General features: G+C 31.0%; 1 protein-coding gene across 2 annotated transcripts in view; it reads right to left on the reverse strand.

Moving 5' to 3' along the window:
• Nucleotides 1-2,197: 2,197 nt before the first annotated feature.
• The window catches only part of LOC129981198 (B-cell lymphoma/leukemia 11A-like), a 209,181-nt gene continuing 183,749 nt past the window's right edge, over nucleotides 2,198-27,629 (reverse strand). For both annotated transcript variants that reach the window (XM_056091937.1, XM_056091938.1), the window contains exon 3: nucleotides 2,198-5,382. In XM_056091937.1, coding sequence (XP_055947912.1) covers nucleotides 2,840-5,382 — 2,543 coding nt within the window. In that variant the 3' untranslated portion in view covers nucleotides 2,198-2,839. The remainder of the gene's footprint in view (nucleotides 5,383-27,629) is intronic.

The raw sequence follows: 27,629 nt of genomic DNA on the forward strand, positions 1-27,629 counted from the left end.
TTTAATTTTTATCAGCATACTTTACGTTAACTTATTAATGTGACATTAATTCTTTCGGGAAAAATTCTTAAAAAATTTGTTTATTGACTTTTTAAATTAGAAATAGACTAATATTCGGTTATATAAATTCATCATCATTAATAAAAATTAACACCGAGAGAGGTTAGCAGTTTATTCAAAACGTTTGTATTGTTCTAGAACGAATTTCCTAGCAAAAATTCTTAGCATTCTACATTAAAACTGAAATTTTGCCATGGTGAATTATACGAATAACTAAAAAAATATTACAAATTTTGACAGCAAATACTCAAAGTAAATCTCGCTTGCATTTGGTATGGAGTTGATCTGTAAAATGAGATTTAGTTGGTTGAAATTTCAGGCCGTCTGTGTTTTCTATCCAGCGGTGTACTCTTACATGTACCAGATAATAGGAATCTTATAGTCCTGTTTCCAAGATGCAGTTACATATACCCACCACCTTGGCAAGCTAGGATAGCAGTGGTAAGATCTCGGACTGCGTTGAGGTATTTGAAGCTTCTAGTGTTTGTGGAAAACACCGGCTTCAGTATTAAAATCTTAAGTACGATAAATTTAATTTCCTCAGAATGTTTCGTGTCCATTTATGGTAGTTGATATCAGTTCTGCAAAACGATGAAATACAACTCTTCATGAATAAGAAAGATAGGGATTTGCTTTATAAAAACGGATCAATTCTTTTGTCGAATTCGGCATGAAACAGAGTTAAAATTTAACATGGAATGATGTTTATAGAGTTCTGCATTGGCAATAGTTTTGAATTTCAAGACGAAAGAAACTTTCTGGTCTGGACGAACGCACGTTATTTCGATAGGCATGTCTGGAAACAAATATTTTGTAACAGTAGTGAAATGACGTAAAAAAACAGAATATAAAATTACTTGCTTTATATTAAAATTATTGTTTTTTTTTAATTTGGTAGAAAATTGAATGCTTTGAAACTTTCAATAAAATTCTGTATATTTATTTATTGCAATAAGAAGTATGCACCTTAATTTTCATTGAATAGATATTAATTGTGTGTGATATTCAAAGTTGCTAAACTTGATACAGAAGTCTCAGAAAATAGAGCCAAGATGAGTCATGGGACTGTTCAGCCAGTGCAGATCTCTAAAAATATTAAGTATTATCTTAATTATTGCTATAAGGGACATAAAGTAAGGTAAAAATAAATATGGTTATTTAACAGTAGAATGTCAAACAGTTGTGCCTTACAGCAGATAAATGAGTTTTTTAAAAAATATATTTACATCTATTCCTACAAACTCACCTGATATATCAATGCTAATAAAATGCATTTTTCGTTGTAAAGGAGTACGAAATAATACAGAAAAGATTGCTTAGCATGCTGAAAACAAAGTGTCTTTATTACAAAAGACATTAAAATCTCCTACATAAGAGAAAACTTTCTTAAGAAATTTAAGATTTGTTCACTATTTCAGAAAAAAATTTTTTAAAGGGGGAAAAAAGAAGAAGCGTTTCTATTGGTCGGCGCCCGAGATCTTACCTACATATAGGAATTAGAAGAGGTATTTGCGGTTGCTTGGGTCTGTAGTTACACCCAAAGATATTGTAATACATTTGCAGTTAAATACAATACATAGTCACCAGAATTATTGCCACAATGTTCACACTTTTGTTAAAAATTTCGATTAAAATTCCACATTATGTAATACTATAAAAAATGAAAGAACTTGATTGCTTTTTGAGGTATTATACAACTGCTAATAACTCTGTTCTTAAGTTATATGTCAATGCGTGTTGAATTCATTTGCTCAAGTAAATTTATAATTATTTGAACACTTTCTAAATGATAAAAATGATAACTAAACATCTACATAATAAAAATATTCATGACTGAGGTTTTCAATGAACAGTTTTTCTCATTCGTAAAAAATAAGATAAAAATGTAATAATTTCTCTGTTTATATATGATTCATTTACATTGGACCGAGTTAAGCTGCTTTTTGACTTTAATTGGTGGTAGATATGTAAAATACGAAAATATAAAAGCATGTGAAGCATAGTTAAAATTACGGAATACATGTTGGAAAATTAGCTTATTAATGAAAACTATTAAAATTCTGTCAATTTAATTGCATTATTATATGACAAAAAAAACTGAAAGGTAAAATAATCCTATCCTTTTTTTTCGTTAAGATTTTATCTACAAATAATTTGTTATGAGGTACTTTAAAAAGCATCTATGGCAAATATTATCACCACAGATGTTTAGCTGTCGATGTTATGTTAATTAGATGATATACTAAAGTTAAAAAGCAGCTTGGTCCATAGCACAAAATAAAAACAAAGCATGTAATGAAAAATATTTCCACAGCAATTTGGCAACCTATCATCTCATTTATTTTATATCAAAACGCTAAAAAGACACTTCAAAAACATTCTATATCTATACCTAACAAATTCTCAAACTTTTTTCTGATACAACTAAAAACTCATTACTTTAAAAGTTGAGTTTCAGTCACACATAGAAAAAATGTAACACGTGATCATTATACAACAGTGAGGGAAGGCTTGTTTATTCGTATTTCTCTTTTTTTATTTAAATATTTATAGGATAGTGTGTGATCCAGGTTTAAAACCAACACACAAAGAACACATGCACACACGAATACGCCCTAGTTCTATCTTCACAGTTCGGGCCAGTACAAGAATTGTTCGAGTTGCGAGACCAGATAGAAGGTCTCTGCTGAAAAGAAAAATGACCACGTCACACAGCAATTGAAAAATAAAACTTTAGGTTCAGTAAATTCTTTCAGAGTTTGAGATTATTACATAAGTCTCACGTGAGATCTTTAGAGTCAGAGTCTCGATCCATGTAAGTCACACCTGTTGCATTTTGGTTAACCACGCACTTCCTCATATGTTTCTCTAAAGTGCTTGGTACTGAGAAGGGCATGTCGCAGAATCGACAGCGATAAACGTCTTTACCTAGACGACCATGCGTCTTCATATGTCGAGTTAGTTTAGAGCTCTGGGCGCAGGCATAGCTGCACAGTTCACATTTGTACGGTTTTTCACCCGTGTGTGATCGTCGGTGCACGGTGAGGTTACTGCAGTTTTTGAACACTTTCCCGCAGAATTCGCAGGTATCGTTGCGACGTTGCTCTTTCGTGCTGTTGCTACTTTTTGAAGAGTTAACAAGAAGACCGGGCATAGGCGTCACTGATGGAGTGCCCCCACTGGTCCCGGGACGAGGACTCATCGATCTGTTACACATGTTGGTGGGAGTGACAGACTTCAAGGCACTTTCAGAAGAGGAAGATTTGTTGTGGCGAGATAGATCGGCCATATCGTAAACATCTCTATGCGAAGAACCGTGGACAGAGGGCAACCAAAGTCCAGCATACAAAGAATCCCGATCATTGCTGTTCCTCAGATGATCCGCTATATCCAATTTCAGACGTTTACTTGCCTCGAACGCATTATGGTGATGGTGATGATTATAATCGAAGGCACCAAAGAAACCGTGACCGAATTCCATGGAGTGTTGATGGAGAACGAGGGCTTTATTATTATTGTTACTACCATGCTTGGTTGTATTGCTATTAGTATCTTCTCGAATATTCGGCCTCTCGGGACCATTTTCAGTCACCGATGATCGATCTCGATTTGAGGTTTCAGTATCTTCTTTTAAGGAATTTTTTAAAGAACTCTCTTCTAGTGCTTTTTTATAAGCTTCATTGTATTGCTGAATATTACTCAGCCCTATCTTGTCCATCACCTCGCTAAGTAACGAATGTCGGGTCTCCGGTTTAGAACTTTCCTTTTCTTCATTGTTATTTCCGTTTTCGCCATTACTAACGCTGATAGTATTACTACTATTATTGTCGTTATTCGTTGCCACGTCATCAGAAATTTTAGGAGTTTTGTTCTGATCAGAATTAGGTGACCCTCTAGGAACAGGCGTTGAACTGTTTGGTCCTCTGGTACTGAGATCTTCTGCCATCATACTATCGTCAAGATCTTCTTCATCATCTAGTTCATCTTCTTCCTCTTCGTCTTCATCGTCCAAATCTTCCTCTTCTTCCTCGTTGTCAGCAGTCTGTCCATCAGAACCGTCTTCATCCTCGTCGAGACTGCGGGGTCTGTTGCTAGACAAGTCTTTGCCGGTTTCGGATGTAGAATCTGGTGTAGATCTTGGCGACGCCAGACTGTTATTTTCGGAACCGTTTGCAGACTTGCCATTGCTGTTCTGATGAGTCTTCATGTGCCTCTTCAACTTACTTGCTTGACTACAGGAGTGTGTACAAATCGGACATTTGTAAGGTTTTTCACCGGTATGAGATCGTCTGTGAACTATGAGATTGCTTTCGAACCTGAAGGCTTTGCCACAAAACTCGCATGACCAGGATTTGAGCAATTTAGGGGAGCCTTCTGCTGCATCCGTGACTCCGCCACCTTTACTGCTAGTGGAAGATGCAGAAGATCCTCTGTGAGCTGGGTTGTTGTTTGTGCTGTTGTGCTGGTGACTTGGAGTGCCATTTCCACTGGCGGAACTGTGAAGGTTTAGCACTGGTTGAGGCGTAGAAGTGGGAGTGGAAGGCTGAGAAGAGGAAGACATTGGAGGATGAGTGAAAGGTGGGGAGGGCTTCCGGGGTGAAGCCGACGTTGCAGTAGGACTGGTGGCTCCCGCTAATTGCCTCAGTCTTTGCGAGTAAAAGTCCATTTGTGGCTCAAAGCCTAAGCTCATTGGGGGTGGTCTGGGTCGGGTGTCTATACCCAGAGGTCCCCTGTCGATGAACGGATTGTGGGGGTCAAAGCTTCCAATTCCTAATCCAGGTAAGGAAGGAGCATTGTGAGGTGGTATGTGTGACGGGTGATGATTGATTCGGTGAAACTGTTGACTATTTTCCGAGTTATTTCCGCTAGTGGAAGAAGACGTCGCTAACATGTCAACGCGGAAGTCTTGACTAGAGGGCCGTGCAAACATACCAGGGGCGTTGAGCGAAGTGGGAGGGAACTGCCTTTCTCCCAGTGGCATCCTCAGCAGCTGAAGAGCTGGATGATTCTCCAAAGATAGTGCCTGCTGAGGTAAGACGCTGTGATGATGAGCGTGGGGATGATGACTGGGTCCGTTCATCGAAGAACATGGAGGTAACACCGGTGGTAAGGGAATCCCTAGACTGCCACTGCTGTTGATGAGGGATGGTGGAGGCCCTGCAGGAGGTAGTGCATTCGCAGAAGAGGTGGATGAGCTCCGGCTTCCATGATAGGGAGTCACTAAGTATATCTTCATTCCATGCATATGTTGGGCATGTTGCACCAACACCCACGCTGATGTGAAGGTCTGCTTACACGTACTGCACGTATATGTACTGGGTTCTGGAAATGGAACAAATGGAAGTTTTAGCCATTTGATAAAATAAAAAAAATAAAATAAAAGTTTGGTTCAAAATCATATATAAAAAAGTCATTTATAAATATTACATGAAAAGAAAACTATTTTTCTACACAAAACCCAAGGTATTTTTTGCTATATCATATTTTGATTTTTAATTCAATTGTATATTATCTTTCCGAATGTTCCGGAATGTATTTGAAAAATAACAAAAATAATTATAAAAATTATCAGTTGCACTTCCTGATTAGTTGCATCTAATAGAATCTGTTATTCATGTGGATAAAAATATTGATAAGGATACAAAAATAATATTGTACTTAACTATAACAATACACAAAAACATCCTTACATAAAAACAAATCTAGTAAATTTTTAAACAGCGTATGACAAAGGCAGGATTTATGCTATTTAGATTTTCCAGATTACTATATACTCGCTTCAGAGACAATAAAGCAAAATTTTACAGAAAAACATCAAATCAATATTTATAATAAATTTATGCCATACATATATTCTTTCAAATTTCATCTATTTTAATGCGAATTTGATTTTAAACAATTTAACTGAACTCACTGACAAAATTCTATTTTAAAGGCTCGCAAAATGCCAGATTGGATAATCGATTGCTCTGTTAAAAACCCACTAAAGCCAGCCTGCTGTGAAAAAATCATTTTCAGAAGACTTCCCGAGTGTGCCTTCGTAATTTTGTCCTTCTCCTCCCTTACCCCTTTTTCCTTTCATCAGCAGCGAAACTCTAATCTGAAAGGAAGAAATCTCGAAGAATAAGACGTTACTGTGGAATGAGATAGCCTGGAAAAGAAAAGGATTCAAGTTTCTTCGCCTTGCGCAAGTCGCCTTAAAAAAAAATGTCAGAGTATTGCAAGTGCCGGTGGGAGGGGATAGAATGTCCAGTGACGAAGGGGCTCAGCAACGGATGGGACGCACAGGAAATTAAAATATTCCTCAGATCGTGCGCTGTGCATCAATCACTGTCAAATCGAGTCAGTTCTACATTTGATCGTGAACCAGCTCAGAGGCAAAAATTGCATCTCTCCCCCTTTCTCTGTTGTCCAGTTTTTTTCCCCTGTTCTATGTGCATGGAGTTTTCTCATTTAGTGCAATGGAAATACTCGATCTGCATAAAGTCCTTCTATGCACCAGAGCTATTCTCCAAGGACTTTGGCGTCGCTTTGTTTGGAAGGCGATCAAAAAATAGACCCCCCCCCCCCGGAATCTCTCTATTTAAACTGCAAGAGAGAATTCATAGCCATTCTTTTTATGGTTGAATGTGTGGTGCCCTTTTTTAATAGCAGGCTCTCTTTTGAAGGGGGTCTTAAGCTTTTAAATTTGGAAACGACGTAATCCCTTTTGCTTATTTTTTTATCTTTGAGGATTCGAAACTAATTTAAGAATTTGGATTTGCCCATTATTCTTCTGAAATGTGCTATTTTAAACCATTTTTAAAACAGTCTAACATGGAAAATGCATCACAGTTTTTATTCTTAATGGAATGATTGTAATAAGTTTGAAATATTAATCAAAATTTTAACATTATTTTAGATTTTTTATTATCATTATTATTATTAAAAATCATATTTTATGCTCTGTTTATTACAATACTTGTAACTTTCATAATATATTTTGAATCTACATGAATGATTGCAATAAAACTTTACTTTTAAAATTTTAACATCGATAATTATACTCTTTCAAGTGGTATGAAATTATTTTAGGAATAAGAATTTAATAATTTTTATTCGCAGCTCTATTTAATAATCATTATTATCATAATATTTGTACTTGCTTCATCATAAACTTCGTTCTTCCATGGAACGACCATAATTCGCATTAACTATGAATCGAAGCCATGAAATTCTTCTGATAATTCGAAACTTAATTTAAAAAATATAATTCAGACACAAATCACATCTGATGTATATTATAAATAGTAAACATCAAATAAAATTAAAATACTATTTCAATTTTCAGAATTGATTTCTTATAGTTTTTAATTACAAATTAACCTCATTTTACTACAATGTAAATAAATGTTGTAAAATTAAAAAAAAATATGTATACAAATTTAAGTGTTAAGTATTATTGATTTCACTATTCAGATCTTATAAAAATAGTATATATTTAGATATTCTGATCTTATGTAAATACTTGATTCAAGTATTTGATCAATTGCAGCGAAATATTTTCTTTTGCTTCATAAAAATTTTTTTAGATTTAATTTCAGAGCAAGTTTTAATTGGGTTTTTTCCGATCATTTTACTGAAATGATATTCAAAATTCTAAAATTTGAAAATGTTCATGTAAATTATTCTAAATTCATTTGTAATCACTAAATAATTCAGTAAAACAAAAGAATTGCTCATTTAATTTTGCATAATCGAAGATATTTACTTTGAACATATAATTTAAATAGATAACAAGTTTCATATAGTTAAGAGAAATAGTTCTTTGATGAAATGCCTTTCTTTATACATGGGCTATTGATAATTTTTAATTGTTAAATTGGTGAATGGAAGTTGATGACGGAAGTTATTTCCATTAGAGATATAGGGACAGCAATATAATATCTTTTGGTAGCTAAAATTCAACACCTTTATATATTTCAATTACTAAATAAAAAAAATCGTTTGTTTTCAGATGGCAATATATAAATTAAAATCAATCTGAAACATAACTGGGGAAAGCAGAAACATATTCATTGCTTTGTTTTTAACATAAAGATAAGTTTTTGACATTAATCTTAGAGAAGATTGTTAGCATATAAAGTTTACTTGAACTCTTCCCGAAGTATACTCAAACAACAGAGCAAACATATTTTTCAACCGCTGTCGTTGAGTAGATTTTTCGCGGTTTGTGTCTCGTGAAATAAAAGTCGCATCACGTTGTCCATCTGTTCGATATACATTGTGATCAGATCCATCATGCACCGTTCAACCGTCTATCAGCGGCCTTGTTTATTTTATATTATATGTTCCTCCCCTCCCACACAACAGCTGCAGAATTTCGGAAGAACAGACAATTATGCCGGACAACAAATTGTCACACTTCGCCGTCAAAACGTCCCGCTTCCGGAAACTTCTCCAAGATACAAGGGGACCATATCGAAATTATGAAGATGTGTATTTATTGATTCGTTATTAGATCTCTAACTAGAAAAAAAAACAAAAAAAAAAAACAGAATTTCTCATAAGGTAAAAGACTGAATTCGCTGAATCAATAAAATGTATAAATTTTATTCTCTTTAAAGTTCAATAAAATGTATCAATTTTATTCTCTTTAAACATAATAATTTTTATTACTTTTTAAACGTTATGTCTGCCTATAAATCTGCATTTAGACTTATTGCTCTTTATGTACAATATGATAGTATGATTTAATTAAAGGCTATAATAAAAAGCTAATAATAGTATAACATAAATCAAGGCTATATTAGTCTAATATAATATAATATAATATAATAATTTTAATTTGAAACACCCAAAACCACAAAATTATAATGAATAATAGGGGCGTGAATTCTTGGATTAATTGACGTTACGAGTAATGGGATAATATATCATCTGTAACAATCTGATAATATAACAATGGGATAATATAATCATGATAATATAACATCTGCTAAAACAATCTGTTCTAAAGTATGATTAAAATATTTTCAAAATTTCGGAAATAGATCTCATTGAAGCAAATTTCCCAAATAAGAATAATAAATTTCGATATAAAAGAAAACCATATAATTTGAATGAAAACGAAGTATCTATGAGGTATTACAGTCAAGTTCCATCACATTATGAATGACTGTAATATTTTCTTGATTACAAGAGATATATTTGATCATAAATGTAATAAACTCCAAACAATTAGGGGAAGTGAAAAAAAGTTTAGTTTCGACATTTTATTGCATTATTATGGGCAAAAACGAAATTAACATACATTTTGTGATTTACATCCAAAAATGATTCGATTTTTCCATGATAGACCCATTCTTGAATATTGCCTAGACAAAATTAATTTTTAATTACTTTGAAATTGTTTCATTTTTTTCACATTTAAGGAAATGAAATAGCGACTCGGATTCAAATGTTTTAATTTCAATTATTTTTAAAAGTTCTATCCATTTAGGTTAAAATTTGGTATTTAAAAATCATAACTGAGAATTGATACAATTTGCATCCTCATAAATCTTTTTTTTATTTAAAAAAAGCAGCTATAATTATTTCAGCCTGAAGTACGTTAATATGTTTAAAACCTACTTATTTCACAATAATTGCAAAAATTAAATATAAGATATTAAAATTAAAATCGAAGAAATGTATGTTTATTTATTCAATTGCTTTGTGTTTTATGGTTTCTAATTAAAAAACACCTTTTGTTTCAGGGATATGATTTCTTTTTAATGCAACTAAAAGAGACTAGAGAATACTCGAACTATCGAGTATGACTCCACGCAATTTTTTGTACCGAATTATAACATCTACGCATGATTTAATTTCACTATATAAGTTTAATGCGATAATGCGGCTCATTTATGGCGTAGTACACGCTTATAAAAACCTTTATGTTTATTTTCCAAAAAGCTTAAAAAAGAAATGAAATTCATAAATCACTTATATTGCTAAAACAATACCTTAGGTTCTTATTTCCTGTATTACAAATTAATTTCAATTCATACTCGTAATCGGTATCATCATTTATACCAATGACAGCATCTACATTTAAAACCTAAAAGTAACATTTCCCTTTTATACGGTTTTAGTGACATCGCTCTTCATTTTACTTTCCCGAAATCCAAACGTTGCCATACAAAATAAAATACAAACATTATTGCAAGCAAATAAAATCAGACAATCGCTTCTTTATTAACCACCCGATTTGTCATTCTTTAAGAGACTATACTAAAAACCTTCAATAAAACCTTAACCTAGAAAATGAGCATGAGTTCTATCACCGTTTCAAAAAGAAAGGAGAAAAGTCCAACCAATTACCATATTGCCGACAGATGCCTCACCCATGCACAATTTGTGAAAGGTCCTTCGAGATTTACCTTCACCCATCTCTCGCCCAGTGGGTGAGAGGCCAGACACCCATCTCACCGGTCTCCCCTCCTCCAACGATGCATGAACCTCAAGGTGAGACAAGATGTCCCTTTTTGCATACACACCTCACCCTCCCCTATCTGGGCCATGCAACTGCAATTTGATGTATGGCTACTGTGATGGATAGGTTGGCTGGACAGACCCTCCCCTTGTTCCCCTGGTTCTTATAGATTAATGATTTTGCCTTCTGACATTTGAATCAGAGAAACAAAGACGGGACGGCAGATGCGGTTCTAGGTCCGAGTGCAAAAAAAATTGGCGCGTAATAATGGATGTTTATGTTGAAAAGACCGTTACAATTACGTGTTGTTGACCAGAAGTGGTACAAATGAGAGGCAAAGACCGACGCAGGTGGACGAGTGGCTGTTGATCGATGTTGAGTGTAGATGATTTTTAAATTGATGGGATTTGTGTAAGGAAGATTTAGAATTACTAAGGTTTTAGAACTTAGACTTGTTTACATGGATAAATAACGCAAGATCTTTTCAAACTCGCATTACTTGTGAGTTCATGAAAAGTACAATTAGTTCTCTGCTAAAAATAATTAATGTTATCTCTTAATACTTTATTATGAAATATGATGCAACAGGAAGTAATCAAATCAATTTGTATGCGCCAGAATCATCATCGCTTCATTATATAACTTGTAATGCAAATTAAAAGTAATTTCAATCTTAGGGAAACACATTGTTTAAAATTCAGTATTTGAATTTTTTTATAGTATTTAACAATAGTGTTATTTTGGTTCTCCATTGCGTATTTGCGTCCAACTATACAAAGAAGGACCAACTAATGAGATAGTTGGTTCACCTTTAAATAAACTAAATATAAAGTAAATTTATTGAGCTTGGAAAATCTTATTAATCATTTCTTTGAATTACCGATCCACTGGCTTGGTGTGAAAGTTTCAAAAAGAAGTTGAAGGCCTTGAGGTCCTCCTCTCATTTGATCGTAATTCAGAATTTCGAATTTTGTCTAGAAATATATTTTTTAATTTGAAGCGAGATGTATTATATTATGTATGTATATGTGCAAAATATTAATAAACTTAATTAAAGTAAAAACTTAATTAAAGCAAAAGTATCTAAAATTATATCACTGAATTCCTAATTCATTAAATCCAAATATCCTTCGTATAATGTGATGCGAAAGTTCGAGAGGAGAACGTAGGTATCGTTCTCGTCATCTGACGACGGTTCAAAATTACTAAGTCCATCCATTACAAATCCAAATAGCCCCAGGGTTGCTTTAAAACGAGGCATTGCTATAACTAAACTAACCTAAAATTCAAATAAAAGTTAAAATTTAGCTAAAGTAAATCAAAATTGCAATTTTATGACACACAATGGGTTTTTATCCAATTAAAGAGTTTACAAATCTGATTAACTTTATAACAAATCTAGTAACAAATTTTAATTTTATAACAAATCTAATTAACTTTATTTCTGTAGAAATTTATTCACAGTGAGTTATACATACATTAAAGCGTAGGATGAATTTTTTCTGACTACCTTGAAACGCTTTACCATCGTAAAGGATATGCCTTTAGGATTTGAACTAATAAAGGGAAAATAAATATAAGGAAACTGTGAGCTATTGAGTAATGCCTTCACAATGACTCGTAAAAACCTGATTTTTAATCATGTGAATAAATAAAAATAAACAAATTGCTGCAAAAATCTCACACTGTCAAGTTTCAAGTCTAGCACATTTGCAGATGATTGTATTTAATTACTGCATTTGATAATAGTGAAGACACTACTATGATGATAATATTATTTATGGTTTTTATTATTGCTATAGATTTTGACTAACTGACTGTGATTATTACTTAAAAGTATATAAAAACTAATTTAGAAAGTTGGAAAGATTTGTTTTAATGTAATACTAACATTCTGAATGATTTTAAATTTAGAAATAAAATAAGTACGAACAAAATAATTGGTATAATGTATTGCAATTTGTTGAACAAATCATTCGTCTCTTTTGATTGACATTAAATTCATGTCTTTTAATAACTGTCATTTTGAATAATGAGAACAATGATCGATTAGGGCAATTTACACCAAAAATTAAATGATGATTTTATCGTTTTTTATTGAAAATTGATAATTAGAAAACAACAGTCCTCATAAAAATGACAATTTTATTCTATTTATTCAAACATGACGCATCCAGTTAACTACAATTTACCTACATTAAGAATTTTAATTAAATAAAGCCTTTTCTTGAATATAATATTTGGTGCAGTGTGTTAAGATCTCGTCATTGTCTTTTTATATCTCAACCAACCACTAAATAATAATTATACAAAAGTTTATAAGCTTTTTTCTGTTATATTTTTAATACTTTTTGTTTATTTTTGTGAACAAAAGAATTCATTCTTTTACGTAAGAAGTATTCAATAATTTAATGAGATGACGCATCCTGTTTGGGATTTTTATTGTTATTTCATCCTGAATAGGCGCATTTAAGAGAATTTTGCATTAAAAGTAATTGCTACCTGCTTAATAATAACTTTTAATATTAAAAATTCTGTAATTTGATCAACAAATCTTAAAAGCCATTGAAAACAAAAGTGATTAAATTCGATTTTTTTTGTTTGCGTTTGTGTGTGTAACTGAAATTTACCTAATACTCTAATCTGGTATTCGTCGTATTATTTTCTCATACAGTCAAAGAATTTTTCTTCAATTGACCTTTCAAAATGGTAAGTAATATCCATTCGTTGGCCTTGACTATGAAAAATCGTCAGTTCATTATGTATTCCAGGATATAGAATATCCGTTTCTATTGTGACTTGAGAAAACGCGAGAAAAGTATACGACTCGAGAAAAGGGTGGGAGGGGGAAGGGGAAGGAGCAAAACACGCATTTTCGGAAAGAATGGCCTACATGTCAACTGAAGCCGGACAAATGACCGACAGATTATTATATTCGCGCGATTCCCATCGGATGACCGGACGGCCGGACGTCAAAGGCAGGAAGATGTCCAGAACGGACATCAAAAGAGATTCAGCGATCTGTGAATGAAGGGTTAACAATGGGCAGAGCGAACACCTTTTCTTCGGACGGTCTCGGAACCCCTCGCTTTGCCTTTACTCAGTTAAAACACGCTTGTTTTTGCTGTTTCTGTGACTCTGAGTCAAATTGGTCTGTTTCCTAGGATATTGTAACCCTAGCGGTAGATCACTGACCTTAGGAATTGGATCCTGAGCTGCCTGTTTAATAAAAGTGAGATAAAATGGCCTCAGTTATTCAATTGGAAAGTTATATAACTTTTTTCGCAAAATATTACTGAGTATATTTTAATATTGAGTGTATTTTTTTAAAAAAACAACAATGCAAAAAATTTTAAGACACAGTGCAACGCAGATTTTTAGAAAAGTAATGATTCTATAAAAAGACAATTTTAACTTCTAAAAAATAATAATAAATTTATTTCGTTGCAATTAGTTAGGGAATAATGATATTTAATCGGTTAGTAGTCGTATGATTTGTAATTATATATCTGTAAAGGAAGTTAATATTTTAAAGAAAATACATAAAAGAATCTTTAATTTTAAACACAAGATTTAAAGGTTACTTTATTTATAGTTACAAAAATCAAAAGTGTTGTGATTGATTCTCCAAAACTGAAAAATTATTTGTGGCAACAATAAAATTATAGTTATTTTCCAGTAATAATGTTTCATCTTAATTTCTTCCCATTTCCCTTTTTAAATTAATAATATTTGGGACTCTAAAAAGTTTATATTCTGGAACTTTGAAAGAATATTGCAATCTATTCTAAGGTAATTTTAATTAAGGTAAGAATTTTCTACCAAAGGACTTAAATCGAAGAGGTGCAATACTCCAGGAAGCAATTGATTTTCTACAATTTTTATTTCTGTTTTCTGATGTCTCAGCTGACCAGTTCTCTGAAAAAGTATTTGGTCACTAAACATGTCTTACATCCCCCCCCCCCTTAAACTCTTTTGAAGTCATATTCTCCGAAGTTCAAATCTACAATCTACTTTGTTAATATTCCTAGGAAAAAGGACAGTTTTTACAAAAACATACAGAAAAAAAAAGAATATCGATTTTTCAAGATATAATATTTTAAATATAGAGAAATTTATGCCATCTTTCTGAAAGTAAAGAAAATTAGTTTTCAGTAGAGAAATGCATATAAAATTTATGCATATAAAATTTCCATCGAGTTGTAGATGGAATAGCCCTTTACAAAATTAATAAAAATTTAATTTATAACAAACGCAACCAAACGTAAACTGCTTTCAAATTCATTTCCATTATTTTTTACCTTTTCAATAGCTAAATTCTCTATTTTTATAAGTATATTGATGTTTATTGAGACACATTAAGTCATTAATTACCACATATTCCACAAAAGGGTGTATGAAACGGACCACTTACAAATTCAAAGAAACTCTTCAATAATGGAAATAACATTTTTTCCCTCTCATTTCTGTTTTTCTTCCCCTTTGTTACAACTTGCATTTTCCTGTTGTTCAAAACAATATCAAGCTCCGAGAAAAGTTAATTATGAATACAAGCAATCGTGAACGAAAAATAACCAGTAAACAAGCAGTGGTTCGTTTGCCTTTTCCTGAGCCAAAGATCGTCGGCAGCATCTACAATAAGACAAGCGAAAAGCGGCAATTTCTTTCCGCTCTCCCTTGAAAAATAATTAAGAGCTCGGAATTTTTATTAATTAACGTTCAATCGTGTTTTATCATAAGCCAAACGAGAAAACTTAATTAGCTGAGGAAAAGCTTCTGGGTGAAATTCATTAAATAAGCGAAATTAGTTTCGCCAGCATTGTTAACACAAGAGAGCAGGGAAATTAGGAAGGCCCGGATGAAAAAAAAATGGCTGATTTAATCTTGGCTACCAATCCTTCGACAATTATCGAGGTAAAGCCCTTTAATCTTTCGAGCTTTTAAAACGATTTTGACTCTTCATTTTGTCGGCGGTGTTTGTTCTTCTAGAGTATTATTTCATCCCGGAGAAAATCAAAACGTTAAGTTGACATTTGAGTATTCATTTCCGAGTAGCTCGAGTTATCCTTGCTGTTTGTGCGTCGTGCGAACAAATACACCTTTGATTTTCTGAGAAATTTCTTTATACTTGTTGACAGTGTCAGGAATTAATTAAATGTATAAGTTAAAAGATATCTGGTATTAAATAAGAATCGGTGACACGGATTTTTCCTTGATTTTTTTTTCAATCAATGAGTTTTAAATGAAAATCATGTTTGTCATTTGATGCTGGCCTATAAGTTTACCGAAGCATTTAGTAGTGCTGTAGATTTTGAAATAAGTAATTAGAAACTTACAGATTGTCAAATTTGATTATAAAATAGAGTTATAAACAGAGTATGTTTGAAAGCTTTATAAAGGTTGTTATGTTTCTAAATGTCTAGTTCGTAACAACCATTCGTTAAAAAGTGTCAACTTGTAATTGCTGCGTTACATCTCATTTACTGTGTAAATTGACATCTTGCTTTAAATGAAATTCAATATTGGCTTACTAAATGTGAAGCCTACGTCATTTAAATCTTTTCCTTCACTGAATAAATGATGCTTGAACTGTAAAAATGACTGCATTGAAGAAAATTTTCATTATCGTTTTTAATGCTACACTAGAAAGGCTAGCTTTTCAAAACCTCAAAGCCTTCATCTTATTTCTGCTGTAATTAGGAATATGTAATTACAGCAGAAATAAAAATGAAACAGTTGTTTGATAGTCCTCTTCATTTAATTTAGCATTTTTAAGTTAGCAGTTTCAAATGCAATTTTTATGAAGAAATATTTTTTTGGTTAATGGTTGGTTCTAAAAATTGCTTGATTCTAAAAATTTCAATTTGAAAGTTTAAATAACATTCGAAGCATTTTATGTTATAATGCACAAAGTTTAAAATGTGCTTAAAAATCAAAATTTTGAATTTTTTTGATAAATTTGTTTAAATATTATTATAAGAACGATTTCATATTAAAAAAAATTAGTCTGCCTGTTCTTCTGCAAAATTTGATATACTTTAGCGAGTTGAGGAAACATAAAGTAATGCACTTAGGGAAAAGATAAATGTTTTGGATGTGAAGAATTAAATTGTATATTAGATTGAAATTTCTGAATAAAAGTTTCGAGACCCGATTCCACCCAAGAACCGTTGTGTATGCGGGTCTAATGCACCCTCGGGGTCAAATGTCCTTCCGCTGGTGTGGTATGGAAGATTGTAGAGGGGGTGAAAGCTCAGGTGTTGCCCTCGTCATCTGACAGCAGTTCAAAATGACGAGGTCCTTCTCAAAATAGCCCTAGTGTTGCTTTAAAATGGGACGTTAATATAACTAAACTAAACTCAATCTGAATAAAAGTATCATAAGAATCCTAAAAATTCTTGAAAATATGAAATTTCTATTCATTGTGACAGTATTAAAAAGATACGCATAAAAAGAATATTTTGCTTTACTTTCTTTAGGTGTACTGAGCATGAAATAATACACAAAGAAGTCATTTATTGCATAAAAAATACTAGCATATTGTAATAGTCAATACAATATGTTGGTCAATTTAGTAACATCTTAATGGTTAAGATATAATTGAAAGCAATACACAGAGCAATATAGCAATATACCGAGATAAAATGAAGCATTTATAAGAGATTTCACAAGCTGCCCTCATATAATTGATTGCATCTATGTGCAAACAACGAAGTTGCCGAGCAAATTCATAAATAATTCATTGCATTTTGACATTTTTATGAAGTTATTAAGAATATATGAATTTAAAGAATGCATTAATCTTCTGATTCTGCTTTCGTCGATGGTAGAAGGATTCTTTTATTAACTGTGCAAATTTCTTACGATTAGTAAAGATAGTTATGAAATTGTAATTGATTGTTAATTATTAAAATTAATTAATTAATTTAATTGATAAATATGTAAGTTTTGTTTCGAATCTATATGTAAATAAAGAAATCGTATATTTTTAAATCGATTTGATCCCGTGTTTTTTTTTTTAAATGAAAAGAAAAAACGAATATAATATTGTAAGCATATTTCCAAGATTTAAATATTATTAAGCAGCTTTTGTTTCAATAACATATTTTTGTATATAATAGCTTTTAAAATTTATTTCTTATTCAAACCTATGTCTTTGCAGTTTCTTTGAATTTGATAATATTAAGTCTCTAATTTTTCTGTTGGGATATTTATTAAAAAATATATCATTTGCTATAATTTAAAATTTTTAATAATACCCTGCTGTTTATCAAATAGTTAAAACTGTATTAGTACTTTGTCATTCTATAAAAAAAAATATTTTAAATATTATTTTATCAACCAATTGCTAATTTTCCTGTTCTTATTGTAAGCAGCCTTTTTACATATCCTTAATAGAAAATTCAAGAAAGTAGAAAAACTGTTACAAATCCATTTTTACTTTCTCGTATATGTAGTATAAAGAAAATATAGAATCGTAAAAAAATTCGAACTCGACGTTTTGACGAGTCTTCATGTTTTGGACCTCTCAGAATTGGAAAAACACATTTTTGAAAAATGTCCGTCTGTCTATGACAAAGATAACTTAAAAACGCTTTCAGCTAGACGGTTCAAATTTGGAATACAGTGTTTATACCAAATTCGCAGATTTCTATCACATTTTGAGCAAAATCCGTTTAAAGGAAGTCCGTATGTCCGGCTGTTCCAGAGTAAGTTAAAACAATCCAAGCAATGATTTTGTGTCAGATAGAGAAAAATGTTTCTCACGTTCAAGTTCGATTTTCGGATACTATTAGCTAGATGTCAGGGATTAATCGCCAAAGAACTCGCCAAGGATAAAACGATAGATTCAGTAAAAATGCTAAATTCGCGCCAAAAATTAATATTTTGTAACTATTGTACAACGGTGCCATGCAAGGCGAGAGAAAGTTATGGGAAGATCACTTCTACTGGTTTATTAAATGCCTAACTAATATTTTTAAAAATATATTATTTCACATTTTCTCATATTTTTCATATGCCGAAGCAAATATCAATTAATAGCAATAATAATATTTATATCGCATTATTCTACATATAGTTATATTCTAGTTCATTTAAATTTATTATATTAAAGATTGAAATATACTAATATTCTAAATATCACCTTCCAAAATATTCTTGCATCCTAATACATCACTCAGAACTTCGAAAAAAGACGGTATCTGCTCAAACACACCAATTCCTTATTATTATATTCCTTATTCTCCTTACTAGAGAGACACCCTCAAGATAGACTCTTTCCCGCTTATTTTCGCTCTTTCTGTAGCAATTAATTTTCTACTTGGTTTAATTAAGATGTCATATTTTAACTCCGTCGTTCCATCGAGTCATCCGCAACTCCTCAAAGTAAGTGGGAAAAAAAAAGCAAACTATCTAAAAACTATCAACGAAGGCGCCTTTTCGCTCACAGGAGGATAATTCGGTCACCAGAGAATTTTGTGGTTGGAATCAGTTCCAAGTGATTTTGCTTTTTCCTGATTTAGTGAGAGAGATCCGAGATCTTTTCCGTAATCAGTGTTGAAGTGTTATGGGCGAAGCAGGGTAAAAACGTTTTCGTTTGATAAATTGATGTGGTGCTTGCTTTGAGAAGAGATTGAATTGATTTCTCAATGGAGATAAAGCCGCTATTTGGTAATTTGTATAATTATTGGAACATAAAATTGGAGAATAGATTTCACTTAATCCGGGAACAGTCAACAATTCAAGCAGTGCATCTGAAATGAATTTCTGTAAATGATTAAATATTTTAGATAAGAAGGAAAAAAAATCAATGAAATTAAACATAAAAGTAAATGTTCATTTAAATTTTTTTATATAATTTTAAGAGTTATTATCTTTTGAACAAGTTGAATGGATGAAGCTATTCTGACTGTATAACATTTATTGTTTCAAGTTTACCTTCTCTTTGTCATAGTAAAAAATTATCATTTTGATCATTTTCTTTATTTTAGCAAATTCTTCTATCTTAAAATTTATGTCTCGCGTTTTAGATTTTAATTTTTCATTATTAATTTTTGTTTCCACCAAAGTTTACTGCAATAAATTTATTTCAATGAATTTTAAGTATGCAGTCAATTGCGAAATGAGAATTTAACAATTGGCTAGGTTACTTAATAATTTAAAAATTAATAATTTCTTTAAAGATACACATTCGGTAAAAAATAAGCTTCGTTAAAATACGAATTTTTTAAAAGTTTGATGTAAGATAAAATATATCGAAAATGATTGTATGGAACAACAATTAATTACATGCTTCTAAAATAATTAATTCTAAGTGATGAATGCTCAAATAAAAAAAAAATGAAGTTGTTCTTTAAAAAGAATAATTATTTCTTTTTAAAGTGTTTTTTAAGAAAAATGAAAGTTAAATTTTCTTGTTATTTAGGTATTAAATATTTTTAGTATTTTGCTATATTCATATTTTTAATGACTCTTCGCAATAGAGAAGAAAAGAAACAAAAAAGACAAAAAGTATTATCTGCTACGGATAACATCTCAATATTGTTTCGTCATTTTAAAAAGAAATTTGCATTCCGATAATACAATAAACACTTTGATATTAATAATGCAGTTTAGATTTCTTTTAATAATTTAATCTTAATTCTATAACCTATGAACCGCAAGTTAGATGTCCTCCCGAGTTTGTTGGGAATAATAAGCGCCAGGAGCATCAACTGATATTTTGCTTTATTATTATATTTGTAATGTCTATGGTTGCAATGGGTAAAGAAATATGATGTTATGCAAATAATATGCGATGATGAATATGATTTATAAATATGTAAATATTTGTGAATTTCAAAGTTGTTCCCTTTATAAAAGACTATAAAATTGGCCCACGTTGGGCACGAATGATGCATTTTTACTTTCTGTGTTTTTCTACTAAATTATTTAATGTACTGCAAATGAGTCATTTTTATTATATTAAATAATTAAAAAATATTTTGATGCATTAAATTGTTGAATTTCTTTTCAATTATCTCCACGACAATATTGTTAATTGTAAGTTGAACACTAATTGAATTCTAGAGGGCTACCACAATTTTTAAATGCTTTTTTCACCCAATTGTATTGTTTTCAACTTATTTTCTATGCGAAAAACCATATTTCATAAACAATGAATACTGATAAATGCAGTCACACAGATTAATTAATTTAATATCCCATTTTGCATTCCTCATATGTTTTAAATTAAGCTCATCATTCTGCTCATAAATGGATTCATGGATTATGTCACCAGTTGGAACAGCATTTTATAGCATACAAAATTGCATGATAAATATAATTACATATAACATTTTATTATTGACTGAATATGTGTCATTAACATCTTACATAATGTTTGTTTTGTTTTTGAGAAGAAACATGACTCGGTCAGTGAAAGTGTTTAAGACGCCCTGCTATGAAATATATGTTTTGAGTTTTACTTTGAAATAATATTTTTAATTAATTGAGTTTTACGAGAATTTAATAGGGGTTTTCAAAATCAAGCGAAATCAGTTTCAACAAATACCATCTTTAAAGTCTAAAAAAAATAACTAAAAAAATGTCAATTTTCATCTGTGGTAGGGATCCGGGAAAGAAAAGACAAAAGTTTCACAGAAAAATCTATGAAGCGTCTAATTCAATACAGTGTTACATTTCTTTCACATTTTATAGCATACAAAATTTCATGATAAATATAATTACATATAACATTTTATTATTGACTGAATATGTGTCATTAGCATCTTACATAATGTTTGTTTTGTTTTTGAGAAGAAACATGACTCGGTCAGTGAAAGTGTTTAAGATGCCCTGCTATGAAATATATGTTTTGAGTTTTATTTTGAAATAATATTTTTAATTAATTGAGTTTTACGAGAATTTAATAGGGGTTTTCAAAATCAAGCGAAATCAGTTTCAACAAATACCATCTTTTAAGTCTAAAATAAAAAAATAAAAAAAAAATAACTAAAAAAATGTCAATTTTCATCTGTGGTAGGGATTCGGGAAAGAAAAGACAAAAGTTTCACAGAAAAATCTATGAAGCGTCTAATTCAATACAGTGTTACATTTCTTTTCACACAACGGTACAAAAATAAAAATATAAATAAAAGTTGTAAAGACATTCCCTTGAAAAACTTCTTTCTAACCACCAGCCACACTCACATTTTCAACTCGCATTAGGACTTAAAGCCGTAGCGAGAAGTATATATAAGAGCTTAAGCTTTCACTTAAAGCCTTAAAAAAAGAATGAAAACACAAAAATGGGCAGGAACGAAATAAAGCTAGAAATGATGTTTAAAATTGGAAAGCCCGTTACAAATTCTGCAGCTGTCTTTTTTTACGGAAGGGAGGCAGCAGGCTGGGCTGTAGTGGACAAAAACTGAAAAACTTCTTGTGACCAGTTTTTATCATTTTTTTTTTACTGTTGTTATTGAACTTTAGATTTATATATATCTTTTTTTCTTTATTCCTGTACAGCGCATTTTCGCTCATCTTCCCCTCTGTGGTCCGCAAGAAACTACTCAAAAGCAGTCTTTGGCAACGGCGAAAATCAATACATCATTGAAATTTTAAACACTTGTTAAATGGACGGTCTTGTATGTCGGGTAGTTCCGAACGACAGGGAGGAGGAATGGATAACGGGGGGGGGATGGAAAGTGGCGGACATTGTACCGAATGGGGGTGGAGTGGGGGGAGGGAAGTAGTATATTTCTGGAAACACAGTTTTCTAATGCGGCTTTGTACTTGAGTGAATTTTGGCTGGACAGATGGATAGACGACTCTTGTTGTTTTCTTAGGTTATTTTTTAAGAGTTTATTATAGAAGCGGTCACTTTGAAAAACGCATGTGTAAGTATATAGAAGAGATTCCAATTGCTGTAATAAAACAAAAGTATGTGTGTGGAACAATGTCTATTTAGTACAATTTTAACTTTCTAACCAAGAGTTTTTGGACATTCTAACCAAGAACATTAAAAGTTAATTGAGACATTGAGTATTATTAGAATCAACCAACCCATAACAGATTCATACATTGAATTAAAGTGGAGAATATATATATATACACTTCGATCGTTTGAGATTATCTCTGTTAGGGACAAAAAAAATAAAGGAGATTCGAAAATACAATCCGAAGCATAGAAGCATGAAAATGTTTTACTCGTGTTTCTCTATCTTCATTTTATATATATATATATATATATATATCTGTCAAAATCTGAATGGGCTCGAAAAGAACATGATTCAGCGTTTGTAGTGTACAAAATATTTTACCTGTTTTGCCATTTAGTGAAAATTGTAGACTGGCCGACTCTGATTAACACTGTTTGAATTGCTGTGATCAATTTTAAAAGCTATTAGAGTACATTACAATTACATATAACTTTACATTTTTTTCTGCTATTCTGATTTGTAAGACTTCTAAGCTACCAATCTTTCTTTAAATCTACTATGATATCTATTCCATGACTTCTACTACCTCTTAATTCCTATTCTCCTCTTCCTACCTATTTCCTTAAACCTACTATGACTTCTATTAGCCATTATGATTTCTGAAAAATTAAGCTCTAAATTGAATAATGTTACTTCTTCGGTTACATATGTTTTTTTATTAAATAAAAAGTCATGCATTTTACGGTTAAACATGTATACACGAAAGATTGCATTACATATGAAGGTATATGATTGTATAATTACCATATGAGTCTTAAGACGTTCTAATCAAACTATTCTAATTCAGGTGTTCTATTCTTAGCTTAAAATTCTGGTTTATTTTTTGTGACTGTTTATAGGAGCATAAAAAAACAATTCTTCAGCAATGTGGTTAATTTTGAATTGTGAAATGAATGAATTGAATATTTCAATAATTAGTCTTAAATGTTTTCAATGCTAAAATTCAGAAATAAATTTTCCACAGTTTCAAATTCAAAATCAGTAACTGCAGAAGATATGATACGAAATGACCGATGAGCTGGCTATATTAACAAAAAATATGATTTAGCACAATTTATTTATTTCCATATATTTTTAATAGAATTTAAGAATTCTGTTACAAATATATTTCTTATAATTTCTGGGGTTATGACCTAGTGGTAAAGTATCAGCTTTGGGACAGGAAGATTTCAACTTGAAGCTCGCTTTCGTTCAAGATACGTTGTGCATGCGAGCCTGGTACACTAAATTTGACGTCATGAATCAAATGTCCTGCAAGTGAAGAAGCTCAGAGATAAGAGTGGCAGATCAGGAGTCGCCCTTGTTATCTCATTAAGGCTCAAAATTACATTCCCGTATTCCGTTTTAAAATAACCTTTATGTCGCATTCAAAAGGGGCATTAATATAACTTAACTAAGCCTATAAATTCGGTATCTTCTTTTTTTAAATCTGAATAGTGTAGAATTTATTTAAAAATAATTTTGAATTTTAATTTCAAAGAAGGTTGAAATAATATTACAATATAATCTTCCATTTGAAATTTTTTTTTCTGTTTAAATACGGTAATGTTAAAAGGCCTAAAATTAAGATGTGTTGACATACAAGATGAAATAAATCCTACAAAACATTTTACAAGATATACCATAAGATTTTGAACATTGAAAATAAATTTAACCGTTATTATATATTATGTGCGTTACTACATAGAAAATAAACTTAAAAACTTATTACATAGAAAATAAATTTAACACTTAATTCTTTTATATGTAGTAGGTGTAGAGTAAAAAATGGATGATATGATTAAATAATTTAAATAAAATTTTATTATTTCAAAGTTAATCAAAACATTAATGTTTTTTATTCAATATTTCAGGAAAACGTTAAACCACAAAGACAATTTTGCATCTTTCTTAAAATACAAAATATAAACTTTTTTAGCGGTACAATTTTCTTTTAATTGCTCGGTTACATTTTCTAGTTTTAATACATTTTTGAAAATATTTTAAATTATGTTTTATAACAACACTTCTCATTATTTTAATTACTGAATTTACGATCAGAAGCATTCGACGATATTAAATAATTACTAAATAATATTTTTTTTGTGAGCGCGTTAACGCTACTGTATAATTAAGAGAAAACTTTGAGAATGAAATGAAGATAGAGAAACATGAGCAAAACATTTTCATGCTTCTATGCTTCGGATTGTATTTTCGAGTTTCCTTTACTTATTATTTTTTTTGTCCCTAAAAGAGATAATCTCAAACGATCGAAGTGTCTGATACCTTTGAATGGGGGAAGAGCAAGAAGGAAAGTCTTTTCTCTTTAAAAACTTAAATTTAAAAAAAAAATAATAATAAATCGAAGATGTCTGAAAAGACAGAAGTTTTAAGGAAACTGGGGGTAGGGATGGGGAAAAAACGAGAAAAAAAAATTTAAAATAAAAGGGGGAGATTCTGAATTAGAAATCGGAGTCTTTATATCAAAGGGAGGGGGTGGGCTGTTTGAAGTGTTTTAAGCCGAATACTTAGGAAGAGGAGGGGGTCACTCTGAACACGGGGAAGGAGAAAATGGAGTTGTCCATCGAACAGATGGTCGCTTGAAAATCGTTAGGGTGGAATTCATTCTTCTGAGCTGGATTAAAGTTTTTAGATGTTGAAGTTGGCAAATTGAAGATGAAACCGTGTTGTCGTTGAAGTTGAACCATGTTTTTAAGTTTTGTTTTATTTTAATTTCAAGAATCTGTTTAACAATCGTTTCAAATATATTGCACAAGAAAAAAATATTAAATTTGTTGAATGATTGAAATTTGATCCTATTGAGAGTGCCGAAACTTCTCACTTATCAGACTATTTTACCTAAATAAACCTAATGTAGAACTTGTCAGAAAGTTTTGGGACTATTGCTGTTCCAATCAAGCACAAACAAATCACTTTCACAATTATATTAGTATTTTTCTAAATCTTAAGTGCACATATGAAAGTTATTAAAACATGTCATGAAAGCCATAAACCAGTCATGAAAGTTATTAAAACGAAAAAGAAAACTATAATGGTACATTCTTAATTACGGTTTTTAGATGCCTGCATGCGTCACCCCCCCCCCCCCACTCCCGGATTTTTTTTCTACTGATACTTAGAGCATTAATATGTTTGAGTTAAAAGTTTTTATTTAATTCTTTTCAATGATGAGAATGTAATATATTTTAGGCATTCTGTGTCAATTTTCACTATTTATTAAGACAAGTCTAATGAAAATCTCAATATCAGTCTAAGTTTTCAGATCTTAAAAACTTCAAAACTATCTGTATTTATATGTTAAATATTAAAAATAATTTGAATATGCACTTAATTACGCTTCTGGTAAAATTAAGTGCAAATACAAAATCTATATATTTTTCATTGACGAGTTTATATAAGTAATATCGATCTTTCAAATGCTGAGGATATTTGTGATAAAAAAAAATAAGACGCACTTTAATTTTTAGAAAAATTAATATCATTACGATGTAAAAGTACGTTCCAAGTAAATGATAAACTTGGAACATACTTTTAATAATTGACCTTAAACAAAAATAAATGATGCAAAAAAAAAAAAAAAAAAAAATCTTAAGGCAATGAAAACAAAACAAAAACAAAAAAGCCTTTTTTCTCATAAATTTCAAAATGAAAACAATATCAACTTAATTTTTTTCCCTTTCGCCACATTTGTATTCAATTATCAAATTTCCAAACTTAATGAGCAAAAAATTGTGTTATTCATTGGCGCTGTAATTTAATGCAAAAATTGTCTGAAATTCATAAACATTTAAATTATTATTTGATTTTCAATTGAATTAAAATAACAATACATTTACAAAACATAAAGTGAGATCTAATTAGAATAAGAGGATGCGAAACATTAATGTGTTAAATATCAATTATTTTGTTGTTGAAATAAGCACGTCAGTTGGTGATAATATTTTCTCATCGAAAAGTCAAAATAAACCTAAAAGTACTAAGTACTGAACAACTATACTAAACTTAATTACTTTGACTTTATTAGTATTGGACTAGTACCTATTAGCAACCATGTTTAAGAAAGCATTGTCAAATGAAGAGAACAATATAGGAATTACATGAAATGTTATTTAGTTATGTTACATGTATATGTAGTATAATCGTACTAATTACATGTACGAATTTCATGTAATGTTACATGTAATAAAGTCGAAATAAATAATAAAAACTAGCAAAAAATCTATTACGAATCAATTTCTGACCAGTCTGAAAACCGACAACGTTCACACGATTTCCCTGGCGACTCATATTCCTTACAACAATGCTATTTTTTTTTCTTTTAATGTTCTAAATAATTTTCAAAACGTTAGGAATTGATTTCTTTACGGATGTATTTTTGAGATTTCTAAATCATTCTCGAAGAAGAAGGTCCTCGTGGCCATTCTAAAGCACCTCTTAGAACTACCCCCCCCCCCTGGAAACGGATGTGAATGAGATAAATCCTCAACTAACAACAGGAGACCGGCATGTTTTCAGAGAACTAGAATATATGACTTAAAAAGTAGGAGGGGAGGGAAAATGAGAGAGAGGAAAAAAAGTTTGTAGAGGTAAGAGCGTGTTTGTTGAAATCGATCTTCTTGAGGGGGGTGTTGAGGGAAGGACTTCCGGTCAAGTAATCATAAAAGCAGAAACATCGGGAATTTAAAATTAAGCTCGGCAGGAGACGGCTTTTGAACTTTCTTTTAAAAAAAAGTTTTAAAGCATAGAACACAGACTAAAAAAAAAAAAAAAAAAGCACCCTCCCCCTCCGATCTGTATCTATCTATCTACTATATATATATGTTTCTATAAGTGTTTAAATTGTGAACAGAAATCGATAAAATGCCTGGTCTGTTAAAAGAACCAACCATTTTTTAAAAAAATCTTACTTTCAAGATGTCAGAAGTTTGTCTCGAAATTGAAAATATATTTGGTCCATTTGCAATCCCAAAAGTATCTTTTGTGAAAAAATCCTACAAATATTGTGTAGATATCTTTGTTAATATTTATATACGTTTTTGAAAAATGATATAGAGACGATGACATTTTTCTTAAACTTTAAACTTATGCCAAAACATTTATTATATATCTTCATAAATTTAATTAAATATTGC

This window comes from Argiope bruennichi, chromosome 8, assembly GCF_947563725.1.
Source record: "Argiope bruennichi chromosome 8, qqArgBrue1.1, whole genome shotgun sequence".
In the NCBI taxonomy this organism is placed as follows: Eukaryota; Metazoa; Arthropoda; class Arachnida; order Araneae; family Araneidae; genus Argiope; species Argiope bruennichi.